This window comes from Enhydra lutris, unplaced genomic scaffold, assembly GCF_002288905.1.
Source record: "Enhydra lutris kenyoni isolate GAN:26980312 unplaced genomic scaffold, ASM228890v2 scaffoldscaffold58, whole genome shotgun sequence".
NCBI lineage: Eukaryota > Metazoa > Chordata > Mammalia > Carnivora > Mustelidae > Enhydra > Enhydra lutris.
Window position 1 is genome coordinate 17552050 of NW_019154142.1, and position 22131 is coordinate 17574180.

The 22131-nt window shown below is 37.0% G+C and overlaps 1 protein-coding gene across 1 annotated transcript in view; it reads right to left on the minus strand.

Annotated features, from left to right (window-relative positions):
• Nucleotides 1–1059: 1059 nt before the first annotated feature.
• The window catches only part of LOC111158304 (kelch like family member 32), a 201235-nt gene continuing 180163 nt past the window's right edge, over nucleotides 1060–22131 (minus strand). Inside the window, exon 10 of the mRNA XM_022520257.1 lies at nucleotides 1060–1595. Coding sequence (XP_022375965.1) covers nucleotides 1434–1595 — 162 coding nt within the window. The 3' untranslated portion in view covers nucleotides 1060–1433. The remainder of the gene's footprint in view (nucleotides 1596–22131) is intronic.

The following is a 22131-nucleotide window of genomic DNA, read 5'->3' on the forward strand; positions in this document are numbered from 1 at the left end:
ACTTCTGATGACTAAAAGTGGTTCCATCAATAAAAGGACGGTTTCCTATAAGATAAAGATTGCTGAATAATTAAACTATGCTGAAGGAAAAAGCATAAAGTTTCCCTTTTATAAAGGTGACTGAGATCCTAACAAGAAAAGGGAAAAACTCATGTTATACTTCTTGAATTTATGTTCAAAGGTGATTGAGTTTTATTTTATGTGTATATTTTTGCTATAGACAAAGCAAATCCAAAAACCTCACCTAAATAATTCTTATGCATTATTAAAAATTTGTAGTAATAAAATATGTATTGGTGGTGGAAAAGAATCCCACAAGTCCTCAAGATTGACATAACCTTTAACAAAGTGGAAAAACTTTTATTAGAATTACCAAGTCTAGGTTCAGATTTATGTCAGAGCACTTTATGGTGCCAAAATTAGTATAACTAATTTTTTTTTAGCTTAAATGTCATTTTTCACTAAATGAGTTTAAATGAGAAGTTTAAATTATTATTTGAAGCAAGAAATTTGTACAGACTTGGGAATCTTTGGCTTTGGTAAACCCCCCTTTTCCTAATTAGCATATCTTTCACATGCTTTTCGAATCATTTATTCCATAATATGTGTTTCAAGTTCTATTTAGTAATTATTTAATTTCAAAAATAACCTCCTTTTTCAGTTACGAGGTTCTAAACACTGTAAAATACCTTGTAATTTGAGTAACTTTTTTTTCTTCAGCGAAGTACTTAGCATTTCCCTAATCTTCACAGAATTCTTCTGAATTTATATGGAAATCAATAATTATCCTCCTTAAAAAGTGGAAAAACAAGTACAGAAAGGTAAGCCCTCGCCCAAGGTCACAGATTAACCAAGTCAAAAAATATGGGTATTCCAACTGCTGTTCTGATGTACTTCTATTATTCGTATTACCTTGAATAAAATATGGCATTTAAAATTTTATAATGTCATAATGCTGAGTCTATACCGAGTGGGGCTGCATAATGTTAAATTTTTAAAAGAAAAATTACAAACCCAGGTTTTAAGTAGGAAGGAAATTAACTACTGAATATTTTTTTAAAGACCACTGAGGACAGTACTTGTGAAATAAATTCCTTACTAACATTGTCCTGTTTTCCTAGACAGCACTGATTTAGAAAAAGTATACACGAAGGCTCTAAAGACCCATGGAACAATTATGGACCATTAAGTTGGTACTAAGCTACACCACAGTAAAAGTCATATATATTGTATATTGACCCACAAAGAGAAGGGTGACACGAGTTTTCAGTAATGTGTTTTAGAAAACTGTTCATTTTTTGCTAATGTTTATCTGAATATAAGACATATAAAACAAAACAAGGAAGCAATTGAGCACTGAGTCTTTTCATGCTCAATATCCAAAAATGAAACTTTTCTTCTGTTCAGGATAGTTATTAACAAAGCATTGCCTTTCAGATGGTCCCAATTCTGTGATGAGGCACTTGAAGAGTCTGAAGGTTAGGGCATGTGAAATATGGAGCTGGAAGAAAGCATGCAGCTATTCCATTGGAAGCAAAAGGGAGTGTAGGCCCATAGAATACTTCTTCTTTGCCTTCTCTACTTACATCCACTACCTACAAAAGAAGAGAAGCCTGTATGTCAAAGATGATAGTTCAATATAATTTTAACATATAAAAAGCAGCCTACAGTTGAATTCAGTTATGCCACCATGAACATATGTACCTTAGGCATTGGGTTTTCTCCCCTCACGGTATGGTACCAGAAATACATATAAAAATCCAGGTAAGTGTTACTATGTACATTTATATATTTGGGTGTCTACATATGTACGTAGATAAATGTTTATAATGATTTAATCTTCAGAACAGTGATGAGGTAGGTAGCTTTATCCTACTTTAATATTAAGGTCTTCTGGCTTTAAACAACACATTACACCAGATGGACCTAAGATATCCATCCAAAAACAATGGAATACACATTATTTAAGCGTACATGGAATATTCTCCAGGATAGATCATATATTACACCACAAAACAAATCTCAATTTAAAAAGACTGAAATCATATCAAGCATCTTTTCTAACCACAACAGTACCTAGAAATAAGTTACAAGAACTGGAAAACAAAAATAAAATGCAAATACAGAGGCTCAACAACATGGTATTAAACCAATGGGTCAATGAAAAAAAAAGGTATGAAAAAAATTCATGGAGAAAAATGTAAATGAAAACATTATGGTACAAAATCTTTGGGGCACAGCAAAAACAGTTCTTTTTTTTTTTTTTTTTTTTAAAGATTTTATTTATTTATTTGTCAGAGAGAGAGGGAGAGAGAGCAAGCACAGGAAGACAGAATGGCAGGCAGAGGCAGAGGAAGAAGCAGGCTCCCTGATGAGCAAGGAGCCCGATGCGGGACTCGATCCCAGGACGCTGGGATCATGACCTGAGCCGAAGGCAGCTGCTTAACCAACTGAGCCACCCAGGCGTCCCAGCAAAAGCAGTTCTAACAGGAAAGTTTATAGCATTCTCAAGCAACAAGAGAAATCTCAACCTAACCTTACACCTAAAGGATCCAGAAAAAGACAAAGCCCAAAGCTAGTAGAAGAAAGCAAGGAATAAAGATTAGAGTGGAAATAAACTTGAAAAGATACACAAAACTGATAAACCTTTACCAGATATATCAAGAAGAGACCCAAATAAATCTGGCATGAAGAGAAATAACAAGCAATACCACAGATATGTAAAAGATCGCAAGAAACTACTATGAAAAATTATATGCCAACAAATTGGACAACTTGGGAGAAATGGATAAATTCCTAGGGACATACAATCTTCTAAAATTAAATCAGGGAGAAAATATGAACTAACTGATTACCCATTCAATTTCATTACTAGTAATTGAAAAAAACTCAGGACCAGATAGCTTCATAGGTGAATTTAAGCAAGTTAATGCCTGTTCTCAAACTATTCCACAAATATAGAAGAGGAAGGAAAATAGCCAGATGTATTCTGTGACGCCAGTATTAGCCTGATACCAAAACCAGACTAAAACTTTACAAAAAAAGCAAAGCAAAAAACTACAGGTCAACATATCTGATGAACATAGATAGAAAAAACGCTGAACAAAATTGCATCAAACTGAATTCACCAGTACATTAAAAAAATCACCATTATCAAGTGATTTATTCTAGAATAAAAAGTGTTAATATTCAAAAGTAAGTCAATGTGATATATCACATTAAGAGGAAAGACTAAAAACCATATCCCCTCAAGAGATACAGAAAAAGCATTTGACATAATATAACACCCATTCATGATAACTCCACAAATTGGGTTCAGACAGAACATACCACAACATGATAAACCAAATATGAAAAACCCACAACCAATGTCACACTGAAAAGTGAAAAACTAAAAGCCTTCTCCCTAAGACCAGAAATAAGATCCACTCTTGCACTTTTCAACATAACATTGGCAGGAAGTACTAGCGGCAGCAATCAAAAGAAAAAGGGAAGGCATCCAAATTAGAAGATAAACTATCGCTATTTGCAGATAGATATATTTTCTAATTATAGAAAACCCAAGACTCCACCAAAGGACAGATAAATGAATTCAATAAAGTTGCACTATACAAAATTAATAGCAGAAATGTGTTACATTTCTATATACTATAATGCAGTAGAAGAAAGAAATTTAAAAATCCCATTGGAGACTAGTCCAAGATGATGTCTTAGGAAGACTACAAACTCACCTCTTTCACAGACACACCAAATATAAAACTATTTGTGGAGCAATTCCTCCTGAAGGAGAAGTGAAAGCTGACTGACTGAACAGCTTGTGCACAAAAAAACCACATAACTGCGAGAAAGATGGAGATATATTAATGAAGATAACCCACAGTCCCAACAATGCGAATAACAATGGGGAGGGATAGTACTAAGGAACTACGAGCAGATGCATCTGCCCTAGGCCACAGAAAGAAAGCCACAAATTAAAAGCAACTAGCTTATAAAGGATCCAGCCCTACCACCACCACACAGCAGGAGAGCAGCAAGAACTCTGCACTGGAGGTACTGGTGAGCACCACTATTTACATTCCCTCTCCACCTTGTTAGCATGGACAGGAATACAGTACAGGCAACCTAGCTAGCCTACTGCCACAATGAGCCCCTGGCCTCTAGCCCACACCAGACCAAGCCATCCAAATAAGACAGCCTCCAGCATGCCACATACCAAGACACCCCTGCTCAGCACTCATTACAGCTGCAGCCATCCTGCCAAAGTGACAAAAGCACAAAACATCGTGGAACACTCCAGGAACATGTTTTTTTTATCTCCTAATTCTTGCTATGTTTGACACCCCTAGCTCAAGAGAGTTTCAGGACTCACCTGCACAGAGCATCCCAGGAGCTCATAGTCTGTACCGTGCCTCAACTGTAGCCACCTGACCAGGGCAAACCCTGAACTGAATATGCTGAGACAACCTAACCCACACCAGCCATGGCTCTAGTTGCTCTGCCAGAGCATCCCATGAACTAAGCATTCCAGGATACCCCACCATGCACCCAGTTCAGATACAGCTCTCTTGTCAGGGGACCCACTGTATGGAGCACCCCAGGATATCCCAGACCATGCTACACCATGGCTCTAGCCACCGTCCCTGCACAGGGTGCTCAGGACACCCCAGCCTGCACCCCTCTTTGCCTCCACCTAACCCACTAGGTGTCCTCCATGCAGAGAACCCCAGCACACTCCAGTTTGAACCAACTTTGGCTTTAGTGATCCTGCCAGGACACCATCTGCATGGAGTTGAGGGAATACCCTAGCCCATGCCCACTATAGTTCTAGCCATCCCATTAAGGAAGCCCAGCATGGAATGCCCCAGAACCACCAAGCTCATGCCAGCTACAACTCCAACCAGCCAGTCTACATAGGTGACCATACACAAGACCATTCCTTCAATGTTAGAAGTAGCTGTTCTGCCTAATTAATAGGAATAAACACAAAGTCAGGCAATATGAGGAGACAAAGGGATTTGCTCCAAATAAGACAAAACCTCAAAAAATGAATTAGACAAAATGGAGATAACCAATCTACTTGATAAAGAATTAAAAGTAACGGTCATAAAGAAGCTCGCCAGACTACAGAGGAGAATGGAAGAACTCAGTGAAAATGCCAACAGAAAATATAAAAAAGAATCAGAGTTAGGAATATAATAAATGAAATATATGCTAGAGGGAATCAACAGTGTCTTTAGATTTATTCAGTTATTTTAGAGACAGCATGCAAGCAGGAGCAGAGGGAGAGGGAAAGAATCTTAAGCAGACTCCCTGCTGAGCATGGTACCCAGTGGGGGGTTGATCTCACAACCCTGAGATCATGTCCTGAGCTGAAATCCAGAGTTGGATGCTCAACTGACTGAGCCATTCAGGCACTCCAACAGTATCTTTAAAATGACATGTTAGACCTGTTGGACATATACAGAACATTCCATCCAAAACAAGATTAGAGTCTTTTCAAGTGCACATGGGACATTCTCCAGAATAGATCATAGGCTAAACCACAATGCAAGACTCAATAATTTTAAGAATGAAGTAATATGCATCTTCTCTGACCACAATGGTATGAAACTAGAAATCAATAACAAGAAAACAAAATGGAAAACACAAATACTTGGAGGTCAAATAAAACACTACTACATGACATGGATCAAATGAAGTATTCACAGAGAAAATTTTTAAAGTACTTGAAGACTAAAGTAAATGAAAATACAACAGTCAAAAATCTTAGAACAGCTTTCGCTGTGTCCCAAAGAGGGAAATTTGTAGAGACAGGACTACTTCCAGAAACAAGAAAAATCTCAATCTACTTTATATCTACAGGAACTAGAAAAAGAGCAAACAAAACCCAGTGTTGGAAGGGAGTAATAAAGATCAGAACAGAAATAAATGTAATAGAGACTAAAATAAATAGGTCAACAAAATCAAGAGCTAGTTCTTTAAAAGATAAAATTGATAGAAAATTAGAGTTTATCAAGAAAAGAGGACAAAAAAAATAAATGAAAAAAAAACCTGACACCTCAGAAATGAAAAGAATTATTAGACTTATTAGACTTATTAGAATTATTAGAAAAAATTGTATGCCAAAGAATGAGACCACTTGGAAGAAATGGATAAATTCCTAGAAATATAGAATCTTCCAAAACCAAATCAGGAAGAAATAGAAAATCTGAACAGACCAATTACTAGTAATGAAATTGATTGGTAATGGAGGGGGTGTGAGGAAACTCCCAACAAACAAAAATCCAGGACCTGACAGATTCACAAATGAATTCCATGAAACATTTAAAAAAGAATGGATACCTATTGTCCTCAAACTATTCCAAAAAATAAAAGAGGAAGGAAAGTTTCCAAACACATTCTATGGGACTAGCATTGCTTTGATATCAAATTCAAAGATACTACAGGGAAGAAAAGGAAACCTACCGGCCAGTATCCCTGATGAACAAAAATACAAAAATCATCAACAAAAGATTAGCAAACTGCATTCAACAATACATAAAAGAACCATTCACCATAATCAAGTGGGATTTATTTGGAGGATGTAAGAACAGTTCAATCTTCGTAAATCAATCAACATGATATATCACATTAACAAACGATAAGTATTGTGATCATCTCAATAGATGCAGAAAAAGCATTTGACAAAATTCATGTTTCTCATAAAAATTCTTAATATCGTAATATAGTGGATTTAGAGGGAACATATCTCAATTTGATAAAAGAGAACATGAAAACCCACAGCTAGGATCTTAGTCAATGAGGATACATAGAGCTTTTCCTCTATGAGCATGAATGAAACAAGAATGTTCACTCTTGCCTCTTTTATTCAACATAATACGGAAAGGCCTAGCTACAGCAATCAGACAGGAAAGGAAAGCATCTACCCATTGGTAAGGAAGAAATTAAGTTGTCACTCTTTGCAGATGACATAGTACTATACATAGAAACCCTAAAGACCACCTAAAACTATGAGCAATATTCAAAGAATTCAAAGAATCCTCAACTAAAGTTGCAGGATATAAAATTAATACTTAAAATTATGACCTGTATATCTCTACACTAATAATGAAGTGGCAGAAAGATAAATAATTCAAGTTACAATTATACCAAAAGGAATAAAACACCTAGTAGTACACAACCAAGGATTTGAAAGCCCTGTATGCTGAAGACTATGCAACAGTGATGAAAGAGAATAAAGACAACACAAACAAGTGGAAAGATACACTGTGTTCATGTACTGGGAGAATTAATATCATTAAAATGTCTACAAGACCTAAAGCAATCTACCAATTAAATGTATTCTCTATCAAAATACCAACAGCATTTTTGAAAGAACTAGACCAAAGAATCCTGAAATGTTTAAAAAACCACAAAAGACCCTGAATAGCCAAGGAAACTTGACACTGAAGAACTAAGCAGGTGATATCACAATGCAAGATTTCAAGAACTACTACAAAGCTCTAGTAATCAAAACAGTATGGTACTTGCACAAAAATAGATACATAGATTATGGAAGAGAATAGAGAGCTCAGATATAAGCCCACACTTATATGGTCAATTAATCTACAATAAAAGATGCAAAATACATGGTTGGAAGAAGACAGTCTACTCAATAAATGGTATGGGGACAACTGGACAGCTACCTGCAAAAGAATGAAACAGAACCCCTTACGTGACACACAAAAATAAACACCAAATGCATTAAAGACCTACATGGGAGACATGAAACTATAAAATATCTGGAAGAAACATAGGCAGTAATTTCTCTGACTATGGCCTTTGCCATAGTCAGAGAAATTTTTTCAGCAACATTTTTCTAGATAGGCCTCCTAAGGCAAGGGAAGAAAAAAGAAAGAAAAAAGCCTTTACACAGCAAAGTAAACCATCAACAAAACAAAAAGACAACCTAGTTGATAAGAGAAGATATTTGTAAATGACATATCTTTTAAGGGACTAATGTCAAAAACATGTAAAGAATTTGTACACCTCAACACCAAAAGAATCAAACAATCTGATTAAAACAATGGCCAAAGGACCTGAACAGACCCTGAGTGAAATAAGCAGAGAGAGTCAATTATCATATGGTTTTGCTTATTTGTGGAGCATCAGGAATAACATGGAGGACATGGGGAGATGGAGAGTAGAAGGGAGCTGGGGGAAATTAGAGGGGGAGATGAACCATGAGAGACTATGGATTCTGAGGAACTGAGGATTTTGGAGGGGAGGGAGGTGAAAGGTTGGGTGAGCCTGCTGGTGGGTATTATGGAGGGCACGTATTGCATGGAGCACTGGGTGTGGTACATAAATAATGAATTCTGGAGCACCGAAAAGAAATTTAAAAATAAAAAGACCTACAGATGACAAGCCCATATAAAGATGCTCAACACCGCTAATCATCAGAGAAACACAAATCAAAACCACAATGAGAAATTGTCCTCTGCCCATTCACACCAATTAGAATGGCTAGTATCAAAAAGACAAGAACTTTTGGAGAAAAGGGAACTCTCATGCACTGCTGGTGGGAATATAAACTTGTGCAGTCACTGTGGAAAACTACAGTAGAGAGGTTCCTCAAAAAATTAAAAAAAAAAACATAAGATCCAGTAATTCCAATACTAGATATTTACTGAAAGAATATAAAAACACTAATTTAAAAATATGTACCCATATGTTTTTTGCAGCATTATTTACAATAGTCAAGATGTGGAAGCAACACAGTGTCCCATTGGTAGATAATGAAGAGATGGTAGTATACACGATGAAGTATTACTCAGCCATAAAAAGAAAGATATTCCCATTTGGGACAATATGGATGAACCAAGGGAGTTTATGCCAATTGAAATGTCAGAGAAACACATATAATTTCACTTATAAGTGGAATCTAAGAAATAATCAGAAGCAGACCCATAAATATGGAGAACAAATGGATGGGTATCAGAGGGGAGAGGGTGGGACATGAGCAAAATGGGTAAAGTGGATTGAGAGATATAGGCTTCCAGTTACAGAATAAATAAATCACAGGGAATACATCATAGGATATACAGTCAATGGTATTAAAATAGCAATGTCAGGTGACAGATGATAGCTACATGCATGGTGACCATAGCATAATGTATAAGCTTGGTGAATCACTATCTTATCTTATACATCTGAAACTAATTCAACTGTGACTCAACAATACTTTAATTTAAAAAAATTATAATTGCACCAAAAAGGATAAAATAACCTAGGAATAAATTTATGAAAGTGAAAGACCTATACTGTGTACTCATATATGAAACTCTGATGAAAGAAATTGGAAGACAAATGGATAGATATACCATATTCATGGTTCAGAAGAACACTGTTAAAATGTCTATACTATCCAAAGTAACCTACAGTTCAAAGCAATCCAACAATATAGACACATTCATCAATGGAAAAGAATTGGAAATTTTTTTTTAATTTTTTTTTTAAAGATTTTATTTATTTGGCAGACAGAGATCACAAGTAGGCAGAGAGTCAGGCAGAGAGAGAGGAAGGGAAGCAGGCTCCCCGCCGAGCAGACAGCCCAATGTGGGGCTCGATCCCAGGACCCTGGGATCATGACCCGAACCGAAGGCAGAGGCTTAACCCACTGAGCCACCCAGGCGCCCCAAGAATTGGAAATTTTAGAAATAAACCCATGCTTATCTGGTCAATTTACCTACAACAATGGGGACAAGATACACGAGAGGAAAACAGGCTATATAATAAATGGTGCTGGGAAAACTGGACAACTACATACAAAAGAATGAAACTAGATCACTTTTTAAAAATGTTTTTATTTAAATTCAGTTAATTAACGTATTTTATTAGTTTCAGAGGCAGAGGTCACTGATTCATCAATCTTATGTAATACCCAGTGCTCATTACATCACATGTCCTCCTTAACGTCCATCACCCAGCTACCCATCCCCCAACCCCCACCCTTCAGTAAACCTTCAGTTTGTTTTCTATGATTAGGAGTCTCTTATGGTTTGTCTCCCTCTCTGAATTTATCGTGTTTTTTTTCCCCTCTCTTCTCCTATGACCCTCTTGTTTTGTTTCTTAAATTCCACATCTGAGTGAGATCATATGATAATTGTATTTCTCTGATAGACTTACTTGTTTAGTATAATACCCTCTAGTTCCATCCATGTCCTTGCAAATGGCAAAATTTCATTTTTTATGGCTGAGTAGTATTCCATTACATATATATACCCCATCTTCCTTATCCATTTATCTGTCGATGGATGTCTAGGCTCTTACCACTATTTGGCTATTGTGGACATAGCTACTACAAACATTGGGGGTATAGGTGCCTCTTTGGATCACTACATTTTTATCTTTGGGGTAAGTGCCTAGTAGTGCAATTGCTGGATCACAGGATAGTTTTATTTTCAACTTTTTGAGGAACCTCCATACTGTTTTTCAGAGTGGCTGCACCACCTTGCATTCCCACCAACAGTGTTAGAGAGTTCTCCTTTCTCCGAATCCTTGCCAACATCTGTCATTTCCTGACTTGTTAATTTTAGCCATTCTGACTGGTGTGAGGTAGTATCTCATTTGGGTTTGATTTTATCTCCCTGTGATATTAAGCATTTTTTCATGTATTTATTCACTGTTTGGATGCTTCCTTGGAGAAGTGTGTGTTCATGTCCTCTGCCTTTTCTTGACTGAATTATTTGTTCTTTGGGTATTGAGTTTGTTAAGTTCTTTATATATCTTGGATGCTAGCCCTTTATCTGATAGGTCATTTGCAAGTATCTTTTCCCATTCTGTCAGTTGTCTTTTGGTTTTGTTGACTACTTCCTTTGTTGTTCATAAGCTTTTTATCTTGATGAAGTCTCAATAGTTCATTTTTGCCTCTGGAGACATGTCTAGCAATAAGTTGCTGTGGCCAAGTTCACAGAGGTGGCTGCCTGAGTTCTCCTCTAGGATTTTGACAGGTGTCTGTCTTACATTTAGGTCTTTCATCCATTTTGAACCTAATTTTGTGTATGGTGTAAGAAAATGCTTCAGTTTCATTCTTCTGAATCTGGCTGTCCAATTTTCCCAACACCATTTGTTGAAGAGACTGTTGTTTTTCCAAATTGAATATTCTTTCTGCTTTGTTGAAGATTCGTGAACCATAGAGTTGAGGGTCCATTTCTGAGTTCTCTATTCTGTTCCATTGATCTATGTGTCTGTTTTTTGTGTCAGTACCATGCTGTTTTGATTATTACAACTTTGTAATAGAGCTTAAAGTCAGGAATTGTGATACCATTATCTTTGGTTTTCTTTTTCAACATTATTCTGGCTATTTGGGGTCTTTGGTGGTTCCATACAAATTTTAAGATTATTTGTTCTAGCTCTGTGAAAAAAGTTGATGGTATTTTGATAGGGATTGCATTGAATGTATAGCTTTCTCTAGGTAACATAGACATTTTGGCAATATTTGTTCTTCCAGTCCACGAGCATGGAAAGTTTCTCCATTTCTTTGTGTCTCCCTCAATTTCTTTCATGAGTGTTCTATAGTTTTTAGAGTACAGATCCTCTGTACTCTACAGATTCTCTGCCTCTTTGGTTAGGTTTATTCCTAAATATCTTACGGTTTTTGGTGAAAATGGGATTGATTCCTCAATTCCTCTTTCTTCTGTTTGTTAATGCAAAGAAACACAACTGATATGGATGCCTTTTATTTCTTTTTTTGTCTGATTTCTGAGGCTAGGACTTCTAGTACTATGTTGAACAACAGTGGTAGAATGCTGCATCCCAAAGGTTTTGAACAGTTGTGTTTTCATTTTCATTTGTTTCCATTAAATTAAACAGAAATTTTGTTTTAATTCTTCATTGATTTGCTGGCTGACCGATTCATTCTTTAGTAGGATGCTCCATATATTAGCCTCCATGTATCTGAGTTCTTTCCAAATTTCCTCTTGTGACTGAGTTCAAGTTTCAAAGCACCTTGGTCTGAAAATATGCAGGGAACAATCCCAGTCTTTTGGTACTGGTTGAGGCCTGATTTGTGACCCATGAAACTGGATCATTTTCTTACACACACAAAAATAAACTCAAAATGCATTAAAGACCTAAATATGAGGCCTGAGATGATAAAAATGCTAAAAGAAAATACAGGAGTAATTTTGTAGACATCAGTCTCAGCCATATATTTATGAATAGGTGGTCTCAAGCAAGGGACATAAAAGCAAAAATAAACTACTGGAATTATATCAAAATATAAAGTTTTTGCACAACAAAAGAAACTATCAACAAAACAAAAAGCCAGCCTACTGAATGGGAGAAGATATTTGCAAATGATATACTGATAAAGGGTTGATATCCAAAATATATAAAGAACTGATACAACTCAACACAAAAAGAACAATCAGATTTAAAAATGGTCAGAGGACCTGAACAGACTTTTTTCCAAAGAACAGAGAGATTGCCAAAACACACCTGAAGAGCCTCAACATCACTAATCACTGGGGAAACACAAATCAAAACGACAAAGAGACATCATCTCACACAAGTCAAAATGGCTAGTATTAAAAGAAGATCTAAGAAGTTTTGGTGAGCAAGTGCAGAATCAGGAATGCTCCTGCGCTACCGGTAGGAATAACACTTGGTGCAGCCACTGTGAAAAACATAGAGATTCCTCAAAAAACTAACAATAGAAATGCCAAGTGATCCAGTAATTCCACTACTGGCTCTTGAACCAAAGAATATGAAAACACTAATTTGAAAAGATATATGCCCTCTTACCTTTATTGCAGCATAGTTTACAATAGCCAAAATATGGAACCATCTAGGTGTCCATCGACACAGGAATGGATAAAGATGTGATTACACACACACACACACACACACACACACACACACACAGGAATATTACACAGATATAAGAATAAAAATAAATGAGATCTTGCCATTTGGGACAACATGGATGAACCAAGAGGGTATTATGCTAAGTGAAATAAGTCAGAAAGAAACACAAATACTGTATGATTTCACTTATATGTGGAATCTAAAAACAAACACACAAATTAACAAATTAGAAAACCAGACTTTTTTTTTTTAATTTTTTTTTTTTTTTTTTTTTTTTTTTTTTTGACAGAGAGATCACAAGCAGGCAGAGAGGCAGGTAGAGAGAGAGGAGGAAGCAGGCTCCCCTAGAGAGCAGAGAGCCCGATGCGGGGCTCGATCCCAGGACTCTGAGATCATGACCCGAGCCGAAGGCAGCGGCTTAACCCACTGAGCCACCCAGGCGCCCCAAAAACCAGACTTTTAAGTACAGAGAACAAAGTGGTGGTTGCCAGAGGGAGAAGCAGTCTAGTGAAACATGCAAAATAGATAAAGGGGATTAGGAGGCACAAACTTCCAGTTATAAAATAAGTCCTGAAGCTGAAAAGTACAGCACAGGGCATCTAGTCAATAATATTGTAGTAAACTTATATGGTGACAGATGGTAAGTATGGTCATGGTGAGCACTGACTAATGTATAAAGCTTCAAATCAATATGCTTTATAGCTGAAACTAATATAATATTGTATGTCAATTTAAATTTAAAAATTTAAAGTCTTACACTACTTAAATAACTTACCAAAACTGGTTAGTAAGTACTGGATATATTGGTTTACAAATCCTCATCTATAAAGTGAAAACAGCATCAACCTTGTAGCCTTGTTCTGAGAATTGGTTGACATCTAACATAGTGTCTAGGACATAGAATATTATATCACAGCTCAGAAGCAGATTCAAATTCAGTTCAGTTGAGTCTGGATATTTTTCCCCAATTATTTCCCCTTTAAGCTTGAGTTCATCTCTTTCATTATATGGAAGAGCTTTGTTAGTTTGGACGTGCTGTCACCACACTGAATCCTGCTTAATTTTAATACAAGTCTTCAACTTATAATGGGGTTATGTTCCAAGAAACCATCATAAATTGCAAATATTAAAAGACAAAAATGCATTTAATACACCTAACTTACCAAACATCATAGCATAGACAAGCTTGAGTTAAATGTGTTTAAAGTAGTCACATTAGCCTACAGTTAGGCAAAATTATCTAACCTAAAACCTAATTTATAATAAAAAGTAGGGGCACCTGAGTGGCTCAGTTGGTTAAGTGTCAATTCTTGGTTTTGGCTCAGTTCATGATCTCACAGGACATGGGATCTAGCATGTGAGGCTACACACTCAGTGGGGAGTCTGCTTGAAGATGCTCTCTCTCTGCCCCCCACCACTTGTGCACACTTGTTCTCTCTCTCTCTAAAATAAATAAATCTTTAAAAAATATTAATTGAGCATTGAGTATCTATGTAATTGAGTACTATACTGAAAGTGAAAAACAATGGTTATGTGAGTACAGAATAGTGCTGAGTATATTGATTGTTTACCCTCATGACTGCGTGCCTGCCTAGTTGCTGTGGCTCACTGCCACTGTCCAGCATCATGAGCGTATTGTACTGTATATCACTAGCCTGGAAAAAGATCAAAATCCAAAATTCAAAGTGTGGTTTCTGCTGTGTGTATTGTTTTTGCATTACTGTAAAGTAGAAAAATCGTTAAGTCAAGCCATCTTAAGTCAGGGACCATATGTGTATTAGAAAAATTCTTTCTTAAAGAAAGCTGGTCATATCCCACTTGTTGAACCCATCAGGCCCTTTCCAAGCCTCAACTTTCTTTACCTCTCTTCGTTTGACCTTCCTCTACCTTATTTGAAACTTTCATCTCTCAGATCCCATGATTTAAAAAAAAAAAAAATGTTTTTAATTGACACTGTCCTGTTGCTACCCACCTTTGGTCCCCTTTTTTCCACCTGCATCCTAAGTGTACACATACCTTAATATCCCAACCGCAGGCCTCTTGGCACTCTTCTTTAATGATTTTGTCCAATCCTGCCTTTATCTATCACTTAGGTGGATAACTGTTAAGGCTTTAATGACAAAAATCATTCTTTAGATGAAAGGAGCCCTTGAGATTTGGGGATCCAAGTGCATTAAGGGGGAAATCACTACAGCCTAAAATAAAAGATCAAACTTCTATTTTTCCTCCAAATGGACATTTAGCTATTCCATCCCATTTGTTGAACAAAATACACAAGCTCTACTAATTTAAAATATTTTATTATATGCTACAAACCTTTTTTCGTTCTCTTTTGCTGGTTTGTGCATCATCCTGCTGTACCACATTACAGTTTGTCTGACTGGGTAGGGCAAGTCTCCCTCATGCAGTGTTAAGAAATATATGAAAATTTGTTTTCATATATTTAACTTTCCTAGAGAAAATTTAAAATCAATTTGACAAGTATTATCTCCCTATCCTGGGAGAAGGAAAATAAATCCCAGTGGGATTTCGATTTGTATTTCATTACATATAGAAACCAAAGACCTTTCACTATTTACCTCAATTATATAAAAGTAAATGTTGTCTTCAATGCATAAAGAAGAATATTTAGATACTGAGAAAGTGAAGTGACTTGCTCAAGGTCATACAGTAAGTGGTAGAGCCAACAGGTGAGCTCGCAATTGCAACTAAAGAGAGAACAAAGATTTTGTGCCATGCACAATATTCCCTCCCCAACTGAATACATTTTTAGAAGACAAAATATCAGTTGAGGTCATCATCCAGAGAGCTTTTGTCTGGCTTCCTGGGCCAACAGAGACTGCATATGTTAAGCAGATGTAATTTATTTAATCTGCGAGAAGGGAAAAGAAGTTTTGGCAGTATTTCTCCAAAACACTCCCCTGTAAACTGGCAGAAAGAAGGCGTTTGGGAGAACGAGGTGCCAGCTTGGCAGCATATCTTCCAGCCAAAAGGAAGTAATTGTAAATGAAGAGCAGTGGAGGTGATCTGGAAATACAGACTAATCACTTGCACACTTATGCAGCTGCTCCCTTATGTGCTGCTCATCCACAGCACATCAGGCTAGAGTCAACCCCTGTGCCAGACGATTCTTACACACCCACTAATTAACAAAAGTCCTTCCCTTTCGAATCTATCCTTAGCTTTTTCCGTGAGTTATTATCACTAACAAGTCCAATCTCAGTCTTTAAACAAGCATTAATTTAAGAGCATCTCAGCTTTTCTCTTGTTTGGGTTGCTCTTGTAATGGATCAAGTAGTCTATGCTAAGTCAAGTAGTAGAAGGAAATAAAATAGCATATTTCTCAATGTCTGAAATGCTTCATCCCTATGTGGCTGAATCCTACAAGTAACAAAGAAGCTTTGATTGGAGTCAGAAGAGGCAGCCTAAAGAAACTGGTTATTTTCTGGTATTTTCAAGAGCAAAAAATGACTTTAGTCCTTCTGGATATTAAAGGACCAATATCTCTGAACTAGTTAAGTATGATCTTCATTAATCTTAATCAACCATGCCTTTAGAATCTAAGGATTATATAGATGTGTGACTAATTAAAAACTTAAACTTTGATATATTTAGCATATGTACTATTTTCTCCACCACATTTTCCTGTACTTTTTAACCTGTTGGTTTGTGGTTAGAAATTTCTACTGTCTAATCCATTTTCTCATAAAAACGTTTCCACTCTCACCTCCTTCTCTGATATTCTTCCTGCAAGCAATAAAGAAGCAGTTGCCTCTGAATACATAAGTAGCCTCTGCAATTCTCAATATATCACTGTTATTTAACCAAAATAAATAGTTCCTTAGTCATGCATAAAGTAAACAAGTATTTAATTGTGCAACTACAGTTCAGAATGAATAATACAACCTATAACCAGTTGTCAATAACTAAAATGAAACATGATATATGACAAGTGTATAATCTATAAAGAGTTCCATTCCAAACATCTATTTAAGTCACGACCCACATGCTTATATGGACACTTATTACCCCTAAATAGCAAAGGCTCCTAAAAGCCTTTCTCAATTTCATATGTTCAACATACCACCACTGTGTCCACCATGGGAATAAACATTTTCAAAATGACTGATTTTATACATCAAAATGGCTGTTGGAACACAGATCTAACCATAATTTTGGCTTTCTAAGATACAAATATATTAAGCCTTTGGGGAAGATTGAGGTTAAGAGGATCCTAGGTTCATCTTGTCCCATGGATACACCTAGATAATGCCCACATCAGTGTAAATAACCCAGAAAATGACCGAAGACTCTCAACAGGTAAATGTAGAAAAAAAGCCCACATGGAAGAGGGAAGGGAGGGTGGAGATGTGGTTGGGAGCCAAATTAACATGCAGGACAGTCTGGGTGGAAGCAGTGCTGTAGAAACAAGCGGGGAAGTAGCAGACCCCACACCAGGTACCCCAGGCATAAGGGGACCTCTACTGGGAAGTTAAGTCCCCACAACATTTGGCTTTGAAAGCCAGAGGGGCTTCACTTCTTGAGTTCTTAAAATTAGTGGGGCTTAACACCTAGAACTTTGAAAAACAGCATACTCAGCTCTGGGAGAACAGGATGGCAATAGGAAATGGTGTCTACACCCTTAAAGATACATCATAAGAGGGCGCCTGGGTGGCTCAGTGGATTAAGCCTCTGCCTTCGGCTCAGGTCATGATCTCAGGGTCCTGGGATCAAGTCCCACATCGGGCTCACTGCACCTACTTGTGATCTCTGTCAAATAAATAAATACAATCTTTAAAAAAAAAAAGATACATCATAACAGACCCACTGAGATACAGTATAGAAACAGCAGTTTGAAAGTTGCTTGGGGTATATGAGCTAGAAATGTGTTTATTAATATCAGAGCAGGCACTGGAGGAGCAGAGATCTTTGGGAGATTTCTCTAGGAACAAAAGAGCTTGCAGGTGCCATTTACCTCCTCTGCACCCCAGCCTAGATGGACACCTGGCAAGAATCATCTCAGCATAAAGAGTCTCCATCTAGCTTGCTAAGAGCTCTTCTTACCACTGTACTCTCCTGCAGACCCAGCCCCTGCCTCTTGGCTTTAGCAGGAGTTTTCCAAAGTGGCTATAGACTTCCTCTCAAAGCAGAACAGTGCAAACCTTGCTAACATCACATGCACCACCACCACACCTACCCTTGCATTCTCCTGTAGACTCACTCCCTCCAACACACTCTTAGCAAAAGTCCATCCAAAGTGGTACCACAAGTGTGGCAGTGTGCAAGCAGCACCAACAGGGGTCAGCACCACCTCAGCAGCTTCCCAGCACCTTCCCAGCACCACCACTCCTGCCCTAGGGAGGAGGGAAGAAAACCATACAAACCAGTTTAACCATAGGCCCAGCAGTGGGCTGGGATTGGACATCTGCTCCGATTGCACACCCAACCACCAACAAAAGCTTCCCAGGAAATAATACAAGAAGAGCACCCTGCAGTCCAGTAATACTGTGCTCTGACAAAAGCCTGACCTGACCCAACTCCAACTCAAGGTGGCCCCTGACTGGCCCAGTATTGTTAATGCCTATAACAGGCAAAGAGAACCACTGAAGGACCGGGCTAAAGGTGAATGTAGCTCAACCACGAGAGCGCGGCATATACAACACACACAGGAGATATCCCATGAAATGCCAGGTTCTGGTGAACAGGCAACATTACACTACAGGGCACCACAGAGCCTGTTCTTCAGAAGGCCACTACTCTTGAGCAAGAGACATAGCTGATTTTCCCAACACAAAGAAACAGACACAGAGATAAAATGAAGACACAGAGCAACATGTCCCAAATGAAAGAACAAGACAAAATGACAGCAAGAGACCTAAGTGAAACAGATGTAATATGCTTCAGAGAATTTAAAGTAATCTCATAATTTTTTGAGGAATCTCCACACCGTTTTCCAAAGTGGCTGCGCCAGTATGCATTCTGATCAACAGTGTAAGGGGGTTCTCTTTCTCAACATCCTCTCCAAAATTTGTTGTTTCTTGTCCTGTTAATTTTGGCCATTCTAACTGATATAAGTGGTATCTCAATGTGGTTTTGATTTGAATTTCTCTGATGGCTAATGATGATGAACATTTTTTCATGTGTCTGTGAGCCATTTGTATGTCTTCTTGGGTGAGATTATGCTGAGTGAAATAAGTCAAGCAGAGAAAGTCAATTGTCATATGGTTGCACTTACTTGTGGAGCATAAGGAATAACATGGAGGACATTAGGAGAAGGAAAGGAAAAGTGAATTGGGGGAAATCAGAGGGGGAGATAAACAATGAGAGACTGGATTCTGAGAAACAAACTGAGGGTTTTGGAGGGGACAGGGGTTGGGGGATGGGTAAGCCTGGTGGTGGGTATTAAGGAGGACACGTATTACATGGACCACTGCGTGTGGTACATAAACAATGGATCTTGGAACATTGAAAAAAATAGAATAAAATTAAGATGTTAAAAAAAATTTTTTAATAAAGTAATCTCATAAAGATACTTGACTTGCGAAAAGAGTGGAGGACCTCAATGAGACCCTCAATGAAGAGAAAACATAAATAATCAGGGTTGAAGAACTCAATAACTCACATTAAAACACACACTAGATGGAATGAATAGTAGACTGCAGGAATTAAAAGAATAGTTGCATGACCTGGGGACAGAGAGATGGAAAGCAATCAAACTGAACAAGAGAGAGAAAAAATAATAAAAAATGAGAATAGATTACCATCAAACTTAAAGCATTCACATTAAAGGGATTCCAGAAGGAGAAGAGAGAGAAAAGGAGACATAAAACTTCTTTAAAGAAATAATAGCTGAAAACTTCCCACACCTAGGAAAGGAAAAAGAAATCCAGATCCAGGAGCCACAAAGAGGCCTCAACAAATTCAACCCTAAGAGGTACCTTCCAAAACACACAGTAATTAAAATGGCAAAAAGTAGTGATAGAGAATTTTAAAAGCAAGCTAGAGAAAAGAGAACAGTTACAAGAAAAACCCCATAAGGCTATCAGCTGATTTTTCAGCACAAACTTTGCAGGCCAGACTAGAGTGGCATGTTTTATTTGAATTGCTAAAAGAAAAAAAACCTTCAGCTAAGAATACTCTATCCAATAAAGCTATCATTCAGAACAAAAGGATAGATAAAAAGTTCCCCAAATAAACAAAAGTTAAAGGAATTCATGACCACTTAATCAGCTTTACAAGAAATGTTAAAAGGGGTTGGGGCGCCTGGGTGGCTCAGTTGGTCAAAGCCTCTGCCTTCTGCTCGGGTCATGGTCTTAGGGGCCTGGGATCAAACGCCCGCATTGGGCTCTCTGCTCGGTGGGGAGCCTCTTCCCACTCTCTCTGCCTGTCTCTCTGCCTGCTTGTGATCTCTCTCTCTCTCTGTCATATAAATAAATATTTTAAAAAATAAAAAAAAGGGGAAGAAAAGAATGTTAAAAGGGGCTATATGAATAGAAAGGAAAGACCATAGCAAGAGTAAAAAGTAGGAAACACAAAAGAAGTAAAATTAAGTATATCTATAAGAATCAGTCAAGGGATTCACAAAGTAAAAGGAGGATGTGAAGTAGGACACCAGGTACCTAAAATGTAGGGGAGAGAGAAGGAAAAACTTTGTGTTTTTAAAGTGGATTCAAACTTCAGTGACCATCAAATTAATATAGACCACTCTATGCATAAGATGTTATATATGAACATAATGGTAACCAGAAATTAAAAACCAGTAACAGATATGTAAAAACATAAAGAGAAAGGAATCCAAGTATATCACTAAGAAAGCCAACAAACCATGAAAGAAGAGAGCAAAAGAAAGGAACAGAGAAGAACTACCAAAACAAAAATAAAATAAGTAACAAAAGGCAACAAGTACATACCTGTCCATAATTACTTTGAACGTGAATGGACTAAACTCTCCAATCAAAAGACAAAGGTGATGAAGTGGATTAAAAAAAAAAAAAAATACCCTGCAAGGGACTCATTTCATACCTGAAGACACATGCAGACTAAAGTGAAGGGATAGAAAAGCACCATGCAAATGGAAGTGAAAAGAAAATCAGAGTAGCAATACTTCTATGTCAGGCAAAATAAACTTGAAAACAAACTTTGTAACAAGAGATGAAGAATGACCTCACATAATCATAAAGGCAACAGAATTTACAGCAATTATAAATATTGACGTACCCAATTCCTAAAGCAGCTAATAACAAACATAAAGGAAGTAATTGACAATAATACAATAATAATATGGAACTTTAAAACCCCACTTATGCCAATCTACAGATCATCCAAACAGAAAATCAATAAGGAAACAGTGGCTTTGAATGACGCATTGGATACGTTCAAAACATTCCATCCTATAACAACAGAATACATATTCGTTTCAAGTGTACGTGGAGCATTCACAGAACAGATCACATGTTAAGCCACAAAGTAAGTCTCCACAAATTCAAAAGATTGAAATCATACTATGCATGTTTTCTGACTAGAACACTGTATTACTAGAAATCAACCACAAGAAAAAAATCTGGAAGGAACATAAATACATGGAGGTTAAATAACATGTTACTAAACAATGAACGGGACAAGCAGAAATTTTTTTAAAAAGGGACAAAAGAGATCAAAAACATACATGGAAGGATGTATGGTTGATTTAGTCAGGAAAGCATGCAACTCTTGGTCACAGGGTCATGAGTTTAAGCCCCACACTGGGTACAGAGCTTACTCAAAAAAAGAAATACATGGAAACAAATGAAAATGATAACAAAATGGTCTAAAATGCTGTGCTAAGAAGGAAGTTTATAGCAGCAATACAGGCCTACCTCATGAAGTAAGAAAAATCTCAAATAAACAACCTAACCTTACACCTAAAGGAGCTAGAAAAAGAAGAAAAACCAAAACTCAAAATCAGTACAAGGAAGGAAATAATAAAGATTAGAGTAGAAATAAATGAAATAGACACTAAAAAACAAACAATGAAACCAGAAGTTGGTTCTCTGTAAAGATCAAGAAAATTGATAAAACTTTAACCACACTGCTAAAAGAGAGAAAAAGAGAGAGGACTCAAACAAAATCAGAAATTAAAAAGGAGAAATTAAACCAATATCACAAAAATACAAAGGATTATAAGAGAATATTATGAAAAATTATATGCTAAAAAACTGGAGAAACCTAGAAGAAATGGATAAATTCCTAGATACATATAACCTCCCAAAACTAAATCTGGAAGAAATAAAAAATTTACACTCA